The sequence below is a fragment of the Python bivittatus genome, unplaced genomic scaffold, assembly GCF_059951505.1.
Source record: "Python bivittatus isolate LINGU-HERP-01145 unplaced genomic scaffold, Pbiv_v1 ctg000080_np1212, whole genome shotgun sequence".
In the NCBI taxonomy this organism is placed as follows: Eukaryota; Metazoa; Chordata; class Lepidosauria; order Squamata; family Pythonidae; genus Python; species Python bivittatus.
This window is the reverse complement of record NW_028277035.1, coordinates 20,314,717-20,337,812: the sequence shown is the minus strand read 5'-3', so window position 1 is coordinate 20,337,812 and position 23,096 is coordinate 20,314,717. Positions and strand designations below refer to the sequence as shown.

The 23,096-nt window shown below is 36.1% G+C and overlaps 1 protein-coding gene across 1 annotated transcript in view; it reads left to right on the top strand.

The window, feature by feature from the left end:
• Positions 1 to 9,595, top strand: part of LCP2 (lymphocyte cytosolic protein 2) — a 57,291-nt gene extending 47,696 nt beyond the window's left edge. Inside the window, exons 16-21 of the mRNA XM_088133621.1 lie at positions 640 to 769; positions 3,480 to 3,520; positions 4,495 to 4,616; positions 7,156 to 7,233; positions 7,516 to 7,671; positions 8,128 to 9,595. Coding sequence (XP_087989747.1) covers positions 640 to 769; positions 3,480 to 3,520; positions 4,495 to 4,616; positions 7,156 to 7,233; positions 7,516 to 7,671; positions 8,128 to 8,250 — 650 coding nt within the window. The 3' untranslated portion in view covers positions 8,251 to 9,595. The remainder of the gene's footprint in view (positions 1 to 639; positions 770 to 3,479; positions 3,521 to 4,494; positions 4,617 to 7,155; positions 7,234 to 7,515; positions 7,672 to 8,127) is intronic.
• Positions 9,596 to 23,096: the final 13,501 nt, after the last annotated feature.

Here is a 23,096-nt window from a genome sequence, read left to right as displayed (position 1 = left end):
GAATTCTATCTGGAGGCATGCTGCCCCTAAGTCAGAGTAAACTTTGAATCTTCAAGACCAATCGCTCTTGATAAAGCTGTCCTCCAAGAATTTATCCAATTTCTTTTAAAGCCATCCACGTTAATGGCTATTATTACATTTGTGGTTATTAATTCCACAAGTTAATGTGAAGAAGTGCTTCATTTTGTGTGTTTTAAATCTCCTTCCAATCAACTTTATTGGATGGCTCTTGGACAAGTGTTTTGAGTTAGTCAGAAAACTTTCTGTATCCATGTTCTCCACGCCATGCTTGAATTTATATCCCTAACTCATGTCTCCTCTCAGTTGCCTGTTTTCCAAGCTAAAGAGTTCCACATATTCTAGCCTTTTCTTGTAGAGAAAGTGTTTGAGCCCTCAGATAATTTTGGTTGCCCTTCTCAGTAGCCAAAGATGGCTACCAGGCCCAGCATTCTAGATGAAGAATGTATCACAGCATAAACAGATTCTAGATGAAGATGTATCACAGATTTGATAAGAGCATTACAGTGTTAGCATTTTTATTTTCAATCCCTTTTTGAATGATCCTTAGCATGAACTTTGCTTTTTGCACACCCAGTGAAATGTTTTTTGTCAATTGTTTGTTTTTGTTGTTCTCTGTAGATATTCCCCAAAGGCCAGTTCCACAGCCATCACCGCAGCCCTTTAACACCTTCCCTTGCCGAACTACTAAGTCACAGTCTAATTTAGTTCCTTTGCCACCCAAGACGAAGCCTGATCTATACACAGAAAGGTTAGTTGAATGAACTGACAACTCAATGTAAGCAATTAATTTATGCTGCAACTTATTATTCATCATTTAATTATATAAATAAGATTCTTTTAATAACGATGTAGTATGTTAGAATGCTAGACTAGTATCCTTTTAATAATTAAGAAGTCTGAAACAAGAAACTTGCATAAAAATATATTTAAGATTTTTAATCTAAAAGCATGGTCTACTGCAATGGAAATCCAATAGGCAAACAGCTAAGGCTTATAATAATTTAATATACATTTATAAAATTAACAGACAAATAAAAATGTTTTAGCATTGGTCTGAGACTACCAACTATTTCCCTATTTCTATAAATAAGATGGAGTGAGGATGGAATAGGGCCAGGAAAGTAAGATACAGCCTCATATAGGGGTGCAGAAACGCTGATATATGGTTTAACTTCTTGACTTTCAGCTTTTATCACTGAGCTTACATTTTTGCTTCAGTTTGTTTATGGAACATAAGTGATCAACCCCCCCAAAAAGTATAGACACAATTGGAAATATGTATGTAACTCCTTTGTCATTGAGGCAAGGGTTTGGTTCTTGTTTTAGCCACAGATCTACAATATTTCTTGTATTAAAGGTTTCAAGGCACATTTGAAAGCTGTCCAATGGAAGTATAATTTTATTCTTTATTCACATGATAAACTTTCACTCTGGGACAATACCAATTTGAAAGTAGTAGCTATATCCTCGTTTTGGAAATCAAGAGTGCCCCTCCCCCAATAAAAATATGTTCCCCTCTCTGCTTAAGAAAGTGGCAGTGGTTCATCCCCTCCTCAAGAAACCAATGCTGGACCCAATCTCTGGACCCCACATTGGGCAATTTTTGTCCTGTCTCCAACCTTCCCATTTTAGGGAAGTTCATTGAGAAAGTGTTCAGGATGCAGCTTCAGAGGGCCCTCAAGGAAGTAGATTATCTGGATCCTTTTCAGTTGGGTTTCATATCTGGATATAGTATTGAGGGGAAATTGATTGCACTTGTGGATGATCTCTGGTGAGAACAGCATGGTTGTGGTACATCTATCCTGGACCTTCTTGATCTTTCAGTGGCTTTTGATACTATCAATCATGATATCTTTCTGGACGGGCTCAGGAGGAGTGGGGACACAATATTGTAGTGATTCTCCTCCTTCTGGGGTCAGTTCCAGTCAATGTTGGTAGAGTGAGAGGCCTTTGTCCTGTGCCTAGCTTTGCCCAGTTCCTCAGGGCTCTACTCTTTCCACACTCCTACTTAACATGAAGCTGTTGGATGAATTCACTCATCAGCATGTGGTTAGATACCGTCATTATGCTGATGATACCCAATTATACATCTCTGCCACAGGCCAACCAAGTTATACTACTAAGATTCTTTCTTGGTATCTGGAGGCTGTGGGGGCTATAGGGAGGAACATACTTTAATTTTAACCCTAGCAACACTAAGTGGCTGTGGGCTTTAAGGCCCTTCTGATTTGAGTACCTTCCATCATTAGCTCTATATTGGGTAGCATTACCCCACATGGAACTAGTGTGCTATTTGGTCCTCCTGGACTCTCATCTCCTGCTGGAAGAGCAAATGGCAGTTGTGGACAGAAGGGCCTTTACACAAGTCTTGTGCACCAATTGAGCTCATTCATAGATTGGAAGGCCATGCTCACAATCACACCTTGGTCATCTCCCATCTGAATTACTGCTATGTACCCTTAAAGACCACTCAGAACTTGCAACTAGCTCAAATGCAGCAACACAGGCAGTTTTCAGCATACCATGGTATGTGCTTGTAAACTGCGCTGGCTCCCTGTAAATATCTCGGTACACTTCAAGGTGCCAGTTGTTACCTGCAAAGCTTTGCATGGCACAAGATGAGGTTATTTGCAGGACCACCTGTCTCCAAAATTTCTGCTTATCACATAAGATCTGATAAGTGGAATGCTCCAGGTCTCTTCTATTAAACAATATCATCTGGTAGGACCCAAGAGGTATGCCTTTTCTTTTGCTGTGCCTGTCCTGTGGAACAGCTTACCCCACAAGATCTAGATGGCTCTGACCTTGCTGGCCTTTCATATGGTGTTGAAGACCTGTTTTTCCCATTGGGCATAGGTTAGATGAACTTGTTTTTTTTAACTTGTTTAATTGTGTGTGTGTGTGCGTGTATATGCATGTGTATGTGATTACTTTTGTTCTGATTTTTTTCTCTTGCTTTTAATGAGATGTTAGCCCACAATTGCACAGTGAATTAGGCAGCCTTATAAGGTGAACAAATGAATAAATAAACACACAAACAAACAAACAAACACTTTTAACCAACTGATTGCCAATCAAGTCTTTAAATTGTTTCAATTATTATAACAGGAATGTGTATTGTCTAAAGCTGAAATTGCAATATATTCCATTAAAACATGTCTTTCCGGCTTGATCCAGATGCATCTAAAGCTCCCAAAGTACTATCAGTATTAGAATTTGCTTTAGATGATTCTTAGCCTACAGTACTTTTATAAAAGTATTGCTAAATATTAGTGGTTTTCAAGAATTCTAGAATAAAGAATTGGAATAAAGGTAATCCCTGATTTACATTTAATGAAGATTGCAAAAAGTGACAATAAAATTGAACTTTTTGATAACATTACTGTTTCTATAGCTGGAGATTAACAGTGTATCAGAATTCATCTGTATATCCTAATCATTCTTCGTTTTTATTACAGCATTTCCTCAAGTGTATCATTACCACCACGGCTTCTGCCAAGTATGTATTTTAGAAATACTTTATGAATGTTGAGCTTGTATTTTGAGATAATCTGCAGATATTGAAACCTAATGTCTCATTAAATCTTTTCAGTTGGACAACCATAACATATGTGTGTTAATGCAAATGTATAAAGCACCAGTGACCTGTGTATCACTGAGAAGGAATAAGAAATAGCAAGACAAATAAATTAAAGACATGAGATAAAAAAGAAACATGAAGCTAATTTATCCAACACCATTCACTATTCTTCTCCATATTTTCCTATAGTTTCAGATCATATACAACTTCATATACTGCCTTTTGTTTTAATTTTGAACTAGTGATATAATTACAAAATGGTGGGGATATGTATAGCTACATGGCAATAAATATGGGTATTAAATTTATGAGCAATTAAGATGGCCCTTTAAAGAGCGTGTGTGGTCATTTTACATATACAAGGAGTACGGAATCATTATTTAGGGCAGGATAGCGAAAGGTAGCTATCATAGCCATGGCTATCTACTTGTGGAGGCAAAGATCAGCAGATGGCATGCTATGTATCTTATAACCAATTAGTACATCATTTATCACAGAAGATCAGTGAACATCATCTACTTGTCTATTTGCTGCTTCTGCTCTGCTGACACCAGATAGACAGGAGTAACCTCTCCTGTGTGTACATTACCGTGAAAAAGCATGTCTCTGGTGGATCTTGCAAATCGAAAATTTCTGGAATTTGTCCCATCCCCAGTAAGCTACCAATGTGTTTGTGTGGAACCCATTCCACCCCTATGAAAGTTTGTGGATGATACAGTCTATTTTTAATCAATTTGTATATTGGATTTAAGCTACAGCAAAACAGTATTAATCTAAATCTTTGGGTCAATGTTAAGTACATCTGGTTCCCAAGAAATAGATTCCTTAACTATATCCCAATATCAGTTCAGTGAACTAACTTTAATTTCTAAACATGTTTAATGTTTCTGAAGGCAATCTCTCCAGAACCTTTTCCAAGAACCCAGCAGATAGCAGACCACCATTACCAATTCCCAGTAGACCAAATGCAGAATTTCCTAAAGCTGATAATGAAGGAGTGGAACAATGTCATAAGGTATTCAAATATCGTCAAGAAAAGTTAAATACATATTGGAACATGCAGGTGATTTATTTAGTAGAATCTCAGACCCAGCTGATACATGTGAAATCAAAGGATCAGTGTGTGGACATGATAAGATGGTAGGTAAGGCAAGTTGAAGTCAACAGTAAAGACCAGCACAAAGATGTGTACTTTTACTATTTAAATAAAAAAAGAGGCTTTGTAGGAAAATGTATAAAGAAACTTGTCATATGATCTCCTCTACATAAAGTGGAGGCTTTTTATAGGTTCAGCCATGCAGTTTTCCCCCCTTTGGCTATTCCTTGCTTTTATGGCTTTAGTATGAAGGGCCAGTGAGAGCTAAATTCCACAAAAACATAAAACATCAGAGTGCAAATTTTTCATTAAAAAGAAGGCAGAACAAGGACTTTCCCCCACCGTTCAGTTCAAGTACTCACCACCCATCTTCGAGTTAGCAGAAAGTTAGGTCAGCATGAAATTTGCCATCTGCATTGCCAGTCTGAATCCTGTCTCAACTGCCTGTTTTCAATCACTGCCAGTCACCTGACTTTGTTTCAAGGTAATGGGTGACTAGAGGCCTTTCCTCATTTGTATCTAATCATGGGACAGTCTTCCCATAGCAACAATATCTTTGGTCTGCTGAATCTACTGTGTCTCCATGAAACATGACATTGTTTCCATTTTGTACTCAGGCCATGGATGAGATAGCCTTAAGTAGCCCTTACCTGTACAAGCACTGAAATACAGGTAGTCCTTCTTTAGCGACTGCCTCATTTAGTGACTGTTTGCAGTTACACCAGTGATGAAACAGTAACTTTACAACCAATCCTCACATTTATGATCTTTGCAAATCTATAAAGCAAAGGAAAGCTGAAGTAAGATCATAAGCGCAGTCACTGTTTCACTTAGTGACTGCTTTGCTTAACGATGAAGTTGCCTGTCCCAATTGTGGTCACTAAACGAGGACCACCTGTAGTGTTTCCCCTTAAGTTGATAGCATCAAGTGTCAGTCCAAGACTGATAAATCTGACATATCGTGCTGCCTATGCAGATAATAGTGCAATCAGTTAGGATATGGGTACAGTCCAGCACTTATTGGCCACTTAATACTGGCACACCTGCTCCCTTCCAAGCACTCTCCTCCAATACCATTTTTTCCCCTCTTCCACAGAAAGAGTTGGGGAGCAGGCTTGTGGCAATAATGGATTTTGGAACAGCAGCACTCTTTAGTGTGCTCTTTAGCGGTCTTTCAAAATTTTCACATCTACAAGACTGTTGGTTTCTTGCAAAAATTGTAGAGATGCAAAACTTTGAAAGAGCACAACATTCTGAGGAGGATAGCAGGAGATCACATCTTTGAAACTTTTCACTTTCCCCAAGCCCATTGAATGGCTGTGGCTTGCAGAGTTGGGAAGTATATCTGCAAGAGTACCCCAGTTAAGCCACATGTCAAAACTAGCCCCCTCCCCAAGGCACATGGCCACCCCATCCTCACATTCACTGTTATGCTATGAATAGTTTCCTGCCAGCTCCTTAATCCAGAAGAGGGAAGAGCAGCAAATCCACCAGATTTAACTAATCATTTTGCTTAACATGCTCTGCCCATATGAGATCAGGACACCACCATTTGGTGGAAAACTAAAACAGAGACAATAGGAATCAGCAATAGGGACAACAAATTCTATGCTGGTATAGAATTATAGCAATTTAAAAATAACTGAATATTTTAACTTACCAGTGAGGAACGGTCCAAGCTAACAGATTTTATAAACCTCAAGGTACCACTGGTGTCAGAAAAGAGGAAAAAGCTAACTGAGTTAAGAATGATTTGACCCTGTCTAATTATGGGCTAGGGATGTGATAACAAAGTTTGTGCTGCGCAAGAGAGTACACAGTCAAAACTCAGATCAAACTAAGGCCCTTCTTTGTTTAAACTACAACTTTTTAAACTTAGATTTTTCCCGCTGTTCTGCTTCCATCATTGTTTGCTGTTAAAAACCCTATAATATCACTTTACAAGGCAGTAGTATTAAAAATTGTATTATATACTATGAAGAAAATAGCTAGTTTTTATCTTTAGCAGAACTTCTTTACAGATAGACTCTTAAGCAAAGAAAAAATGTAGTGGGGAGAGGAGAGGAGATGAAGAAAATGCTTCTGGGTATGGTGAAAGCTCCAGTTATGGTAATTAGTTGGTAATTCTGCCTTAAGATAGAATTTAGACAATTGCATAGAAGCATTATTAAACTAAATACATGCAAGGTGCAAAATATTTTAGAATGGCCTCAAAAAGGAACGAAGGAAAAAAAATATTTAAAGAAAATGTAGTATAATTTGTTTATTTACATTAAACATATATATACAGCAACATAAGCAAAATCAATTCCCAGAAGTTGAATCTTTTTTCAGCAAAGCATTTCACATCTTAAATGTTATATATACTTTCCTAAATATATTTCAAAATTTCACATCCATTTTTATGGTAATAAACACATTTTGCATTTCTCTTCTCATTTGGCTAACTGATCATCAGGGTCAACAAAATCAAAAGTGGTATGTTGCTGATATCACCCGGTCAGATGCAGAAGTTGCCCTCAGGAATATAAACCAGGTAAAGATTTAAATGTTATTGTCATTATATATCAGTATTTCTCAACCTCAGCAACTTTAAGACACATGGTTTTCATGTTGGCTGGGGCATTCGGGGCGTTGAAATCCACACATCTTAAAATTGCTGAGGTTGAGAAACTCTGGTACATATGTGTATAAGATAATGGCTAAATACTTAAAAATGCAATCAAACCTGTTCCAGTTATTTATTGATTGATTGAATGTATATGGCTGTTGTGACAATACTTTTTCTTAAAAACATTTTAATATGTTACTTTTTTAGGATGGTGCATTTTTAGTAAGAGACAGCTCCAGAAAAACAGTTCAGCAACCATTTGTTCTAATGGTGCTTTACCACAACAAAGTTTACAATATCCAGATACGCTATCAACAAGAGGATCAAGTCTACTTCTTAGGAACTAGCTTGAAAGGAAATGAGGTATGCTGTGGCATCGTTCTCCTAACATCATAATCTTTCCACTATGCAGGCTTATTAAACATAGGACTTTCTAAGACAGTCACATTGCTTCTTCCTCAAATGTTCTCCAAAATCTGTATATATGAACTGAGCAGAATCAAATCTGGAAAAATATTAGTAACTAAAGATCCACTGATGTGTCCTCAAACGAGTAATTCCATAAAATGAAATTATTACAGAGAAGGCAAATGTCAGGTCTGCTATGTTCAAATCCCAACGAAGAAAAATCTCTTGAAACTCGTGTTAAGTTCAAAAAGAACAAACATTTACTACTCTAAAACAGACATTTACTACTCTAATAAAGCAGGCCTCTAGTTGATTAATATTTTGATTGCTGCAGGTTCTGACAGCAAAATGAAGTTGCTTGAACTATTTCTGTGATGGGAATAACTGAAAGGTATTTTGTAAATCATACAGGACTTCACTTCAGTGGCTGACATCATTGATTACTTCAGACGAATGCCCCTTCTATTGATAGATGGAAAAGATCGATGTTCAAGGAAGCAATGCATGTTAACGTATGCTGCTGGAACACTTTAGAAGAGAAAATGCATGAAGATCAAGCTCAAATTCCACTTAGTCTTTTCAGGCTAAAGAAGTAACAGATTTGTATTGGGTGAACTGAGATAATTTCTCATCTGTATTTTCATGTTACACTATGAAGGTTATTGTTGTGTTATCCCTTTTTTTCCTTTAGTATGGGAGTCATTAAGTACACACTTTCAGTGAAAAATTTCATATGTGTAATATCCAGGAACTGAAATACACTTAGTAGACTGTGTCTTATTATTACTGAACATTTTTCTTCAAGGACAAAGATGGCTTCTAGACAGTAGTTCTATATACATTTTCCATATAAATGTTATAATAACAGATTCATTCAAAGTAGCTTAACAGATATTTTCTGATGTTATCAAACAGCATGTATGCTAATGTCTGTTCTTAGTGAAAACATTTGTTTATTGTGTTCCATATATGATGGCATTGGTTAGTTGCAAAATCATCAAGTCAAAGGATTTTTTTTTTTTTTTGGTAGTCATTTTCCCACTTAAACATTTGTCAGAGAACTAATTGTTTCTCTTGCAGTCTTCCATGCACTATCATTTGTATCTTCTGAACAAAGCTATTATATATTATGAACTCTCATAATACATATGACAGCCCTATTAATATTCTTATTGTTCTTGGAACCATGGAATGTAAATTAAATTCTGTATGAATCATTCAATATCATTTGCCTTTAATTTTAGATAATTGTCATTCTGACCTACTAGCAGGTATATTTTCAATTAAATTGCCATTGCAATTTGGCTGGATTGTATTTTTTGTCATTAACATACTTATTATATTTTGGTGCCCAAGTTAAACAAATAATTATTCATTTATTTTATACTGCTAAAAAAAGTTGAAATGACCCCAAAAGATGTATCATATTAATAAGGACATCTCATAATGTATCTTACAAAATGCAAAGATGAAGGAGTGGATGGAAGGGGTAGATTTCCTGAAAAAAGTATTTTAGTGACTTAAACCATTTGGTCAATAGCTATTCATTATATTCTTCTTGGATAGGAACAGAATATTAATATTTTAAAGTCAGATTATAATATAGTTGTTGGATATTTGATTTACATGTTGCAGTGTAAAGCTTGTATATTCTTACCTTATCCAGAAATAGAAAGAACATTTGAACATCACACCAAAGCATACTATAGTGTCAAGAAATTACAGTGAACCTCAACTTTGAAGATCCCCTTCCTCCTATGTGTCTAGGATACAGTGTTTGGAAGCATTTGCCTCCAGTTTATTTATCTGGATGAAATAAGAATCAATTATTAAATGTGATTAAAATTAACTATGGAATAAACCATGTTTGAAGCTTTCTCTCTTAAACTAAACATGATTAATGCCAATCTCATGACAAACTATGATTTAAAAAAAAAGAAGTAAAAACTTCTGAGCACAGCAGGAAGGGAGGGGAGGGGGAATGCATTAGTGCAAGCCCCCAGTGGTTTGTTCACATTGTGCTAAAGCAGGATGTAACATGATATTTCAAATGATCGATGAATGAGGCCCTCCTCCCCCCAACAGAAAACATTTCCAGAAAATTGGTTATCTACTGCAAGTTTGCTTTAATCTTCAGGAAAACAATTATGAAACATTTACCTGTCAATAATTGCATTTATACAGGTCAATTTTATTTAATCCACAGTTGTTTCAACAACTAAACATTCTCAGTTAAGAATATAACAAATCAAAATATTTTATAATCCTTACTGCACCAATATAACATTGAACATTGATTGGATTATTTCCTTAAATAAATTCTGCTGTAGTATATCAAGAAATGTATGCTGATGTTCCAATATGAAAACACTTATCATACAATTTTTTACATAACGTGAAAATGAATTAATTCAGAAAAAAATAGGCACGGTTTTTGTGTCTAGAAAAAATAGTATTTTAGTACAATGTATGCTGGATTTTTTTTCACAGTACAGAAATATTATCCTAAAAGAAACAGAGGATTCAACTTTTTTTTTTTTTTTAATTTTCAATCTCTCTCTGTGCTTACACAATATACACCCACTGCTTTCATGGAAAACGTTGGAAAAGAGAGTAAGAAAACACCAACAGCACTCCTAAGTGATGCCAATCTACATATCAATATTTTAGTAACTCGTCCAAGCTTAAAAATCTGTAATTCTGACACTGAACTTTAGACATATTTGCAAAAGTATTTCAAAGTACATTATGATAAGAGCACATTAAGAAAGTCAGCAAGGTAAAGTTCTTTTCCCTTTCTCTTAACTATTTTAAATATTCATGTTTTAGAAAGCAGTACTACTGAAGAAATGCTAGCAAAGATAATAGTCAGTTTTTATTTTTAAACTCTTCTTGACTCTTTTCCTCATCTTCTCTTGAAGCATCTGCTTGGACAGGATGACTAAAGTTCAGAAGGAGCTCACAAAGCAGGAGTTCAGTTTTTACTGTAAAGCAACATTTGATTGTTTAAAAAAACAACAACTGTACATTGTACTGTTTCTAGTATCTTATGTGTATCTGTTGCTCTAAGGAACAGTAATATGATTGTTTCCACAATGCAATTTGGGTAGAAAGGCTGAGAAGGAAAAGCAATGTTTTTAAGATTCTATTGTGATTGGGCATGCATGGCAACATTTTATAATAGAATTCTGAATACAAGAAAAAAGAAAAGGCATCTGTTGAATTCTGCATGCTATTTTTAATGCTTCCCATGAGGTGGGTACTCAAACAAGAATTCTATTCCATGCCAGAAACCCCCTCCTGTTAGTTGGGGATCTTTAGGAAATGACTGAAGTAGGAGGGAAAGCTGGGGTAAAAGTGTGAAATTTGAAAGGAAGTTTTTCTTGGTATGCAGGTGAATACATTGTGAGAAAACTAGGGACTTTCCCCTGTGTGAGTACTACAGAAGCTTTTTTTTTTTAAATCACAATTAAAATGCATGCTTGCATATTCCAGTCATTTTAAGGCTGTGCAGTATTACAGTAAGATATACCACCTACTGATTTACACAAACTCTGGGTACAGTACATACAGTATTCTTTATTTCACAATTAAACATGTGTAATAACATATTCAATCACTCTAATGCCATGGTTTATTGCCATCAGCACGGGACTCTGATGTAGAAATTTCTGACACCATGGTGCAAAATAGACTGGAAGGGCTCATAAGTACAGCAGACCTGACTTATGCTCTGAAGCAGCTAAAGGCAAATTATAAATAAGCAGCCCACCTCTCATTCCGTAACTGTATCACTATAAACAGTGTTTGCATTAAGTAATGTTTTCTGATGCTTACCTGGCACCACAACCAAGACGCAGTAATTCCAATAGCAGTTTTTTCTAGACACTGGCTACCTAGATGCAAATCCTTGCTCAACCACAGAAGCAATTCAGTAGCCTCTGGCAAATTGGTATCTTTCGGCCTAGTCTAGAGCCAACGTACCATCATAAATTGTATTAAAATTATTTCAGGATGTGTATTTATGGGTGTTCATTACATAAAAATACTGACTTAGCAAGATTTAATAGCACAACCTTGCTTTTGAAGGTATTCTGTTCATATCTCTCAGTTCTAAATGCCCATATGTATTCATATCTAAGCATTGTGAATGAAATGGGGCTTATTCCTAAACAGATGTTTTCAGAGGTATAGTCTTAGAAGTACCATTTTTTTGCCCAAGAATCACAAACACTTTTGTTGTACAATTGCTTTGCCTCATTGATAGAACTCTATTGAAGTACAAAGTCCATACAACACTATTCCAAGCCTTCCCATAATTTCCTCTCTTTTCCAAAACATAAAAACATATTAAGAAAAAATGGAATATTACAATCAGTAGCATTACTATCAGATAACTTGTATCTCTAAGAAATTATGCAGTTTCAATAACAGAACATCTAATCTGTAGCTTCTACTCTATCATACATTAGAAAAAAAGATTTTTTTAAATTAATATACATTTAGAGCAGGGTTCTCCAAAGTGATCAGTATTAACCCCCAAGTATTGTTATTGTTGTTTGTTGTTGTTATATGGGTAATCTACAATTAGATTCACAGTCAAAAACTGGTGGAAACTTAATAATTCAGGTCCTAACCAAGGACCTAAGAATTATTAAGGATTATTATTATTATTCATAGTTTTATTAGTTAAAGTAGTATTTATTAAATTATTTTCATATAATCAATATTTTGGGGTTGATGAGCTGAAGAGTTTGGAGATCCCTGATTTAGAGAGAGAAACATTTTCATATTCACACCATTCTTCATATCATATCTTTATTCTAACAGTGGCATTAGAAATTACCAATAAGTTTATTCATTTCAGATGATACTTTATCCAAAGTTTGGATTGCATTGTCAATAACAAGCAGGTGATCCTTATCATTCATGGACATCTGAAAAGAAAATGCAGATAAAATCAGACTGAAGAACAAATTTCTCAAAACTCTTCAAACTTTCTGGAAACTCTTTGAGTGACTGTAAGTGTAGTAACTATAAAGGAATTAACCAGGCTAAAATGAGAGCTGAGAAATAGTCTCTTCCTTTAAACCCCAAACAATGGTAGTTTATTTCTACCTCACACACATACAATAAAATGGTAAGATCTTCAGGATGGTTAAGTTTGACTCCTGATTATTTTCTTAGCAATGGAACTGTAGAAGCAGTTTGCCATTGCTTTCTTACAGTGTATGATTTTACACTTCCCAGTTGAGAACAGGGTTTTTCAAATTATGTTCTGCAGAACCTTAGGGTTCCATGAGAACTTGATGGGGTTCTGTGAGAGACTAAGGGTGAAAAAAGAATTTCACTTTAATGTAGCCAATTTTTTATTATTAGAGGTCTCTTTATCAGGGATTCTGGGATTATAATAATCATAATAATAACAACCACAGGTTTCAAACAGAAGTTTGAAAACCCATGTCTAGCCTACATTCTTGGCATCCTATCCAAGTACTAAGCAGGTTCAATCCTGTTCAGTTCTTTCAAGATCAGTCAAAATCAGCTAATTTCTGCCACCTAGTGGTGTAACACAATATTCAGCTGCAAATACAGTTAGCAAAGTATACAGGAATACAGGTGCGGTAGGTAAGATTTAGTTGGTCCCATATTTGTCTGCAGAAAGCTTATTTCTGAGCAAAGATAAACATGCAGGGAGGAGATTTTTATTTGCATCTGAAAGCATAGTCAGATGTGTTTTTATTCGAATATGGATTAGATCCTCCTTGCTTAACATAATTTTGCTAAACAAACAGAAATAACCTATTTGTGTGAAAATGGGCTGAAAGATTTTATAGTATCTCCAATCACAACTGAGGTAGTTGAATAGCAATGAGTAGAGCTGAATGATGAAATACACTCTTACAGTTTCCATACAAAGCATCTGTCACTGAAAGCAGGCAGTTGATTATCTACTTCCTTTACCATATATGCAAATAAAACTACCTCCCATTTTGTGTGGGGCACTGTATGTATATATATACAGTGTAAGATGCAGGAAGGAACAGCATACACTGAACGGCACAACCAAGTAGCTGGCATTGTGTACAGGAACATCTGCACAGCATATGGGCTAGACCCCCCCAAGTCCAGATGGGAGATTCCACAGAAGGTCGTGGAGAATAACAGGGCTAAGATCCTGTGGGATTTCCAGATCCAGACGGATAGGCAGGTACTGGCTAATCAACCAGACATCATGGTAGTAGACAAAGACCAGAAGACAGCAGTAGTGATAGATGTAGCAGTGCCAAGTGACAGCAACATCAGGAAGAAGGAGCATGAGAAGCTGGAGAAGTACCAGGGCCTGAAGGAGGAACTAGAGAGGATGTGCAAAGTAAAGGCCAAAGTGGCCTCAGTGGTGGTAGGAGCACTCGAGGCCATGACTCCTAAGTTGGGAGAGTGGCTCCAACAGATCCCAGGAACAACATCCGAGCTCTCTGTCCAGAAGAGTGCAGTGCTAGGAACAGCTAAGATACTGTGCAGAACCCTCAAACTCCCAGGCCTCTGGTAGAGGACCTGAGATTGAAGAAGACACATACCACCCATAGGGGTGATAGGGGAATTTTATATATATGTATGCATGTGTATGTGTGTATGTGTATGTATGTGTGTGTGTGTATATATATATACACACACACACATACATACATACACACACACAGAGTATATACATACATATGTGTGTATATGTGTATGTATATACATGTATATACGTATATACATGTATATACGTATATACATGTATATATGTGAGTATATACATACATATGTATGTGTGTGTGTGTTTATATATATATACACACACACACATACATACATACACACACACAGAGTATATACATACATATATATATACACACAGTATATACATATATATAAAATGTGTGTATTATATATAATGTCAAAAATTCCAGCAACTGTTTTTAATCCCCTTAAGCACACAAAGGTGCCATTGGTATTTTAAGATATTAAAAGTATATTCATCCTTTTAGCTTAATTTTATTACATCATGAGAACTCATAAAATGTAAATACATTTTTTTTATTAAGAGATGAATCATGTGATAAACATGTTGTGAACATATAAACACCCTTGTACATTTTAACTCACAAAAGCTGTTTTTTTGGGTCAGACCCTGCTTAGAGGAAAGAGCATTCAATTTAACAAAAATTACATAGTTAAAGATAGAGCTATCTTCTGTATGAGTCAGATGTAAACAATACAGTGTTAATCTGAAAAAAATAGTGGAAAATTAAAGGCACTCCTCTTTTAAATTATGTATTACGTTTTAAGAAGGCTAAATTTCTATTTGCTTGTTTGGTGCCAGGTTGGGTTATGATCCGGATCACTGTCTGTATTGTCCATTGAAGTTGTGATGGTTTAGATAGAAAATACATATATTTAGAACAAAGTGACCCCCTGAGAATCCTGTGAAGTAAATTCTGAGGAACCTGCATGTAATAGAAATTAGGAATAAGAGTGGCACGCCAAATTTCCTCTTTGTAATTTGTTGCTACTCTTGAGATAAACCAGAGAGATGAGACTTCAGAGGTGGAGGAGGATGAAGTATTCATGAAATACATTCTGAAGAGATGTTTAAAAGTCTTCCATCCACTTTGGAAGCGAAAGCAAATATATCGCCCATCCCGGTGCATTTTAACCCTTCCTTGTTTGCACACTGAAAGGCGACAGCGGGGAGAAAGACGAGTGGTAGGAATTCAGCCGCGTAGGCCGCTCCGAAATGGCTTTTCTCTCTTTTTCTTTCTCCCGCTTTATTCCAACGTTGGCCACGCGGGGTCGTTCCAGACAAACGGAAGAAAAAACGGAAAAAAGTAAAAAACGACGCCTTTTTCAAGAACGCCGAACGCGGGTTGCGACAGGAGAAAGAGCGAGCTGCGTTCTAAGAACGCGATCTTTGAAGATTCTGAAGAGTACTCCTAATTCGTTCGTTAGACATCCAGGTATTACCACAGGACATAAAACAAAGCATTATCCTATCCGAAAAGGAGTTCCCCGATGTTTTATGCGGAGTGCACGCGGGGGACCGTAGATCGAAAGAGTATAAGTGAAATGGGACCCGCAGCCAAACGACTCTCAAATGCCTAAAGGGGCTGGAGCGTCTAAAATAAATAAGCACATAACTTTTAATATGACTTTCGGAATGGCCAGTAGGTTATGGGCGTAAGGTGAAAGGCAGGGCCTGCCTCAAAGAGAGCGAAGTCGGTGACCCACGACGACGGGGAAGGAGGAGAAGTGACAGACGGAAGGGTGAAGGGATTGAGAGGAGGGGAGATGAGGTGAAGGACGGATCGCGAAGAAAAAAGACCACGAATGGGGGGGGGGGGGAGGAGGAAAAAAGCAGGAAGAGCAGAATGTGTGAGGAAAGCAGGAGATATTCATCTGTATGTTTGTGGGTGTGTTTATCTATGGCAGTGTTTCTCAACCTCAATGATTTTTAAGAGGTATGGACTTCAACTCCCAGAATTCCCCAGCCAGCATGGGAGTTCTGGGAGTTGAAGTCCACAGCTCTTGAAGTTGTTGAGGTTGAGAAACGCTGATCTATGGCAAAGTAAGAAGTAATGGCCCCTTTTTTGACCCCTGTGACTCCAGTGAAGTGGCCACACACTTTTGTTTCAGTAATTCCAAAGGTTGCCCCTCACATTAGCTTGACAGCAGAGACCCTCCAGTGAACCCGGTTTCAGAAGTCTGTGAAGCCAGGAAGGACACTCAACCACCAGCCACCATTTCCATTCCTTGTCTGGCTCCTGGGAATGAGCAGACCTGCCTTCTTGCCAGCACCAGAAAAGCGCCACATTCCGGAGCCTGAATTGAATGTTATTTACAGGGGCAGACAAGTAAGGAACTGGTGCAAGCGAGTTGAGCGGTAGAGGCCCAGGCATCCTCCAAAGGTAACGGGGTGGTGGAACTAGTCACCTGGTTGAGCACCAGTTACTGTCCTGCTGAAGATGCTTACAGAAGACATTGACTATATTGAGGGATGCAATGGCCATGCCTGGCCTGGCCCTTTCCCTTCCAGTCTCAGAGATACAGAAGGAGATCCAGGCTTCTGTCTCTGCATCTGCAGAAAGGGAGAGAGGGACACTGATATTCAGGGAGCAGCACAGCCTGGCCTTGCCAAGGACCTAACTTTCTGTGATGCCTCACTGAAGATTTTGGCAATGATGAGATCCTAGACTGGGATCTTCTCAGCTCCCCTTGGTCACTTTTGAGGAGCACACTTACCTCTGACTGTTGGACAATGCCTTCCATGGCCATTTTGGCTTGGACCACAGACAGCTTGGGCACCTGACTTCCGGAGAGGCATCTCCTGGTAGAATGTCTGAACTACTCTCGGGAAAGCTCCATTCAGGCATTATATGGGGCCCCTTATATACAAAGGTCTCGTGTTCTTCTGGACAAATGTTAGAGTTCCTTTCTTAAACATGTGCTTACTGATCTTTTGAAAAAAGGCTAGACCTGTACTTAAAAAACGAGAGATCACTCTCTTTATAGAAGGTAGATTTAAGCCAGGAAAGCGTTACAAGTTTTGACAACTGTATTACCGATTCTATCCCAAATGAGTGCTTAGAGGCTTTCTTATGCTTCTACATTTCTCATGCTTTTTACAATTTTTATTACTTGGAGTGAGAGGGGCATTCCATTTGGCCTAGAGTTGCTGGGAGTCAGGCAGCATCATCATTATTATTATTCCAGTACCATTTTATGTAATCCTTGGGATACTTCCAGGTGTTGCTAGCTATAGCACTGCAGTTTCCTTGGACTAATTACTAATTTGTGTTATGTGGGATATATCACCCATTCCGTACCTGTACATTGGATTTCTGTTTCCTACATGACAAATTTAATTGTCTTGATTAAATGTCGTTCTGTTATTTTCAGAATTAATTTCTATGTCATTTGTGATGAGTTTTAAATTAATATCTTTTAAAGTTGTAGCCATCCCAAATTTGATAAGAATTTGCTCTACTTCCTCATCTAAACCATTAACAAAAGTATTGAAGAGTACAGGGCCAAGGACTGAATTTGTAGCACCACTTTCAGTATCTTTTTCTGGTTTTATGGGGAATCACTGATGAGCTCTCTGACTACTGTTTCCAGTACAAGTCTGTATCCACTTACTTGTACCACTTACTTGTACTCGGGAATCAGCTTATATCTACTGATGGTTAATACTTTCACCATACAGTCAAAACAACATGCAAACTATTCATGGAAGTCCTGAACTTGAATATTTTTAAAAGATACATTGGAACATGCTTCTTAGATCCCAGACTCCCACCTTCTGCTAATCAGGAAAAAAAAGTATTTTCAGCATCTGGTACATTCATATCATAAAGTCTATTTAGGTTTTTAATCTGTCCCCCACCCACCCCCCACCCACCCCCACCCCCTTGCAGTTCTCTGTATAATTTGGGCAAGCGCAAAAAAAATACTTTCTTTTTTGGTCTTACCAGCTTTCTTACCTCTATCATTTCAAACTTATCCTTCCTCTCTCCCTATTTGCAATTGTCTCTGCAGATTTTGGTGGCTTTGATTCTGTCTCTTTTAACCTAACCTTCTATAAAAGTGTGTAACCTTTTTGTTTTGTTTTAATTTCTTCTCAATAAAAATCAAGTTTCTTGAAAAGTTCTGACTTTAACTTGCTACTTCTGACAACCTTATTAAACTACTCCCAAAACTTACACTCTGTATCCTAGAGTATTTTCATAAATACCCATTTTTAATGCCAGTTCAACTGGACTTGTAATTCATTTCTTTCAGTAGACTGCATTAAGGTAACGGTTGGGGAAAAATTCCCCAGAACTTGAGCTTAATTTTCACTTCTCATTCCATTCTTTGTATTCCAGAAAGACCCCTCCATCCCCATCCCCGAATACTTAAAAGTAGTTTGCAGATGTACACCAGGGTCCCTATCCCAAGCAAACATGCTGATACATCCTTTCTGATTTGAAAAAACTGAAATGTTATCTCCCTATATATTAAATATTTGAGATGTGGGAATATGTATTGAAAATAGGAAATAAAAATAAAAAGCAAACTAAATGAATTTCTTACCTTTCCTAGTTGGAAAGATAAGAGTATGGAACAATTTAAAGAGCATGGCATACAGAAAATTTTATATTGGAACACTACATATCCAGACTCAATCAATTAGAATTTCAAAGTTCAGGGATGAGTGAATTGCACTTTGAAACTAGATGGAAACCAATGTGGTTGCACAGAATACATGCAATGCTTTATGATACTGGCACCAGTTAATAACCAAGTGACATCCAAGTGGCTGTGTTCTGAATGAGCTGGAGTGTCTATATAGTTTTCAAAGAGACCCCAATGTAAATTAACAGTAATCACATCAATGGTTTTAAAACAAAGTTATGATAGAGCAAAGACATTACAAATTCCATGCATTTTTAAAATCACTAATATTAACTTGATCCTTTCATGAAACATGGCATTGTATTTCTCATTAAGAATTTCCGGTGCATAGAAAACTGCATCAAAGAAGTTAGTTCACATTAAATCAAAGCAACCATATTTGTATAATGTATTCAGAGATATAATTATATTTTATTGGGTGTCTTGTTTGTTTGGTTTCATATATAAGGAGATAATAAAATTTAAGCTTGTCTTAAAGAAAGCATGATAATATTTCTCCTTTTAAAATAAGTGCTTTCACATTCTAATAGCATCTAATTCAACTTGATAATACGTAAGAGTGTGTGTGTACACTTACACACAGCAGTACTGTACTTAAGCCCTTTTCGTACTCATTATACTACCTTAATCATACCATGACAGAAAAGAATACAAAGCAGGATTAGTTCATTTTTCCTCAAATTATTCTCTCCCAATACTCTGTGGAACATTCAAATCAGTCTTGCTCCCGAAGCTCCTGAAGTTAAATTAAATCCATTTTTAAACTAAAACAAACAGCACCAGTAACAACATTTTGAAGTTAATTACTAATTTGTGGGTAATATAGTAGCTTTTTGATGCTGATAACTGTAAGAGCTAAATCTATATAAACAAAATGACCTCTGAAATTCAAATGTACTTTACATGTGCAAATATTTGTGTTCTAGTTTATGTTATTCAGAGTTCCCTGCTTGTAGTTTTACCTTAGAGGTGGATTACTGTTTTACATTGCAGTTAGTTTTGCATGAAGATATTGGGTTTCTGTTTCTTTTGATATATTCTTTTCTAATGTAGGGATTTATATAAAAAGATAAACTGCCTAAGAAAGGTATATTCCTTCTGTTCTTTGTTTTATTACCTCATGGAGATGATAAGACTATACTTTAGTTAAACCTATCTAAAGACATTTTGGTTAGGCATTATAGTATAATTTGCACATCTTTTTGCCAATTACATTTTAAAAGTCTACATAAATGGTTGAACAGGCAGGGTTCATTTACCAGTACCAGCTACCAATATTCACTCTATTTGTTATGTATTTGCTATCTGCAAAGAAGTAGTCATGATAGATTTTGTCCAAAGATTATTTACATACATAAAAGTGTGTATTTTTTCTAGCAGAATCATTAATAATAATTTGTAGTAATAATTTATTAAACTTGTACACAGTCTGACTCTCAATAACTCTAGGCAGATTAACACCAGTCCAATATATGGTTGCAACTTTTACAGGATTTTAGCTGCCCTAAGACACAACTTGACAAATTTACATTATTGTATTGGCACATGCTACACTACCCACTATGCCCAGCTAGAATCAGAGCATCCCTTATTTTAATATTCTATTTTCCACTCTTTTTTGTTAAAGTTTAATATAAATAAATTGGCTAGCAAATAACATTAGCTGTCATTTGTTATTAGAGAGTGAAGCACCAAGGATAACTTTACTAGTGGTGATACATGCTTGAACTGGCATTACATTATGATTGAAACTACTTTGAATTGGCAGAAGCATAAACCACTGTGAAAGAGCTGTATATTTATAACTTTTATTTCTTCAGCAATAAGCACACTATAGATGATATATCATGTCTAATGCACTTGTTCAAAATGAAATATGACACTATTGAAACAGTATATAATATAGGAATAGCAGAAAGCTACTGTAGAACCCTAAAGCAATTATATTAGATGTATTAGATCTTCAGTTTATGGAAATACTGTACATGTTATGAAAGTACCCATGTCGTCCTATCCAGCCATGCAATGCTTCCATATGAATATATCCAGAGCTGTATGGAACTTGGCTCCACCAATATTCCGTGATGACTGAAAATGGCTTACATTTAACTATTAGTATCAGTTCCTAAATAATTATGACAGTAGAAAAGAAAGTTTATAATGCTTAGTTTTTGAAACATTCACAGAACAAAGTGAACATTTATACACTTTAATCTAATCAGAGGTCATACACAAGCAGTAGTTTTCTTCATTCTTATCTATAGCTGGACAACTAATTGAATGCGTAAATAGCTTCTGAATGCATTATAGTCCCACTAAACTTACTAACAGGATTGCACAGAGACAATTCTCAATATACAAAGGCTATGTAATACTGTTTTGTTTGTGATAGAAAGGAGGCTTATTTATTTGCTGTTGTTCGGAAGGGCTATGGAGCAACCAATTATTTCTGGATTTATTCCTACAAAATAAGTTTACTTCTCAGATCTTAAAATTGTTATAACCTACTATCACTTGGGTAATCTTATCGAACTACCAAGCATTTTATCTCATAGGGGTATGGCGCCTTAGAAAAAGATATTTGCATGTGGACAAATGGGTGGCTGGATGGATAAAAACAGATAATATATTTTATTTAGCTACTGAAGCTTTTTCTGTTTTTCAGACTTAACACATGTTTTTCCAGCTGTCATCTCTATCTAGTCTCTCCAAGGTAATCTCTGTGACTACAGATAATAAAGAGAAGTTGAACAAGTAAAGCAAAAAAATTTCAGAACTCTTTTTTTTTTTTTTACATTTTTTATCCCACCTTTATTATTTTTATAAATAACTCAAGGCGGCAAACATATCTGATACTCCTTTCTCTTCCTATTTTCCCCATAACAATAACTCTGTGAGGTGAGTTGGGCTGAGAGACAGTGAGTGTCCCAGTCATCCAGCCGGCTTTCGTGCTTAAGGCGGGACTAGAAGTCACTGTCCTGGTTTCTAGCCTGGTGCCTTAACCACTAGACCAAACTGGCTCTCTTTTAGGATCTCTGAAAACTTTTCGAACCCCTGTAATAAGAAGGCAAAATATTGTAGCACAGATTGGGAAAGGAACCAAAGTTCAAGAAAATGTCAATGTGCTTAATAGAATCAGAAAAGCTAATAAGGAGACAAAAATGAGAAAATGAAAAGGAATAACAAAGAACAGAAGGTGCTGAAGATTAATTCTTTAAACATCAGCCAAGACATGATTCAACTCTTAGATGGTAAAATGTGTGAAAGAATTACTGAATGAGAAATTCAACCAATAGCACAGACTAAAAAATATATTTCATTGCTTATTTCATATTTTATTTGTGAAACTCAATGCCATAAGATCCAGGTCATTGCCATTGATAGCTTTAAATATATTGACATAACAGGATAGTTGCCTGTTCAGATAAATTATATCAAAATTAGAGCCTCCATATTCAGATAAATTATATCAAAATATCAGTTGAAATTTAAAAAAAAAAACCAGAGAATTACTAATAATTATTTTCATTTCTAAAAATGACATGTTTTGGTTTCTTAAAAGAAATGAGCTTTGCATTGTTGAATATTTTCCATATAGACAGAAATTAAACAATCTAGACTTACAGAGAAAATACTTTGTGGCATATCATGACAATATCAATATCATATTTTCTTGTCTAGGTCTATTCTTTTTAATAATTGAAGGCTCAAATTACTTGACTGCTTATGAACATAGCATTTACTGAACTCATCTTACAGAAAACAGCTACAAAATCTGGAAGGATTTGGATGAAATTGTCATCCTGCTTGATATTCTTCAAATATTCTGGTTCTTTTTTTTTTTTTAAATAGCCTGTGATGCATTAACATTTATAAGCAAGTAAAAGTATGAACCAATGTTTCTTGTAAACACAAAGCTTATATGAGATCACATTACAATTTTTGCTGCAGTTTGATTCAGAATAAGATTATTTTAAAATGAGAGAGAATTTTCTTCCAAGACTTGTTTTCTCAAATGTCAGCAATGATTTTGAGAAAACTTTTTATTTCATGCAAAAATACAGTGAATAAAAATATAATGCATCATAATACAGATATTAAGAGAAACATGCATCTGGGATCCTTCTGGTAGACTAACTCCAGCTACCATATTCTCATTAGTG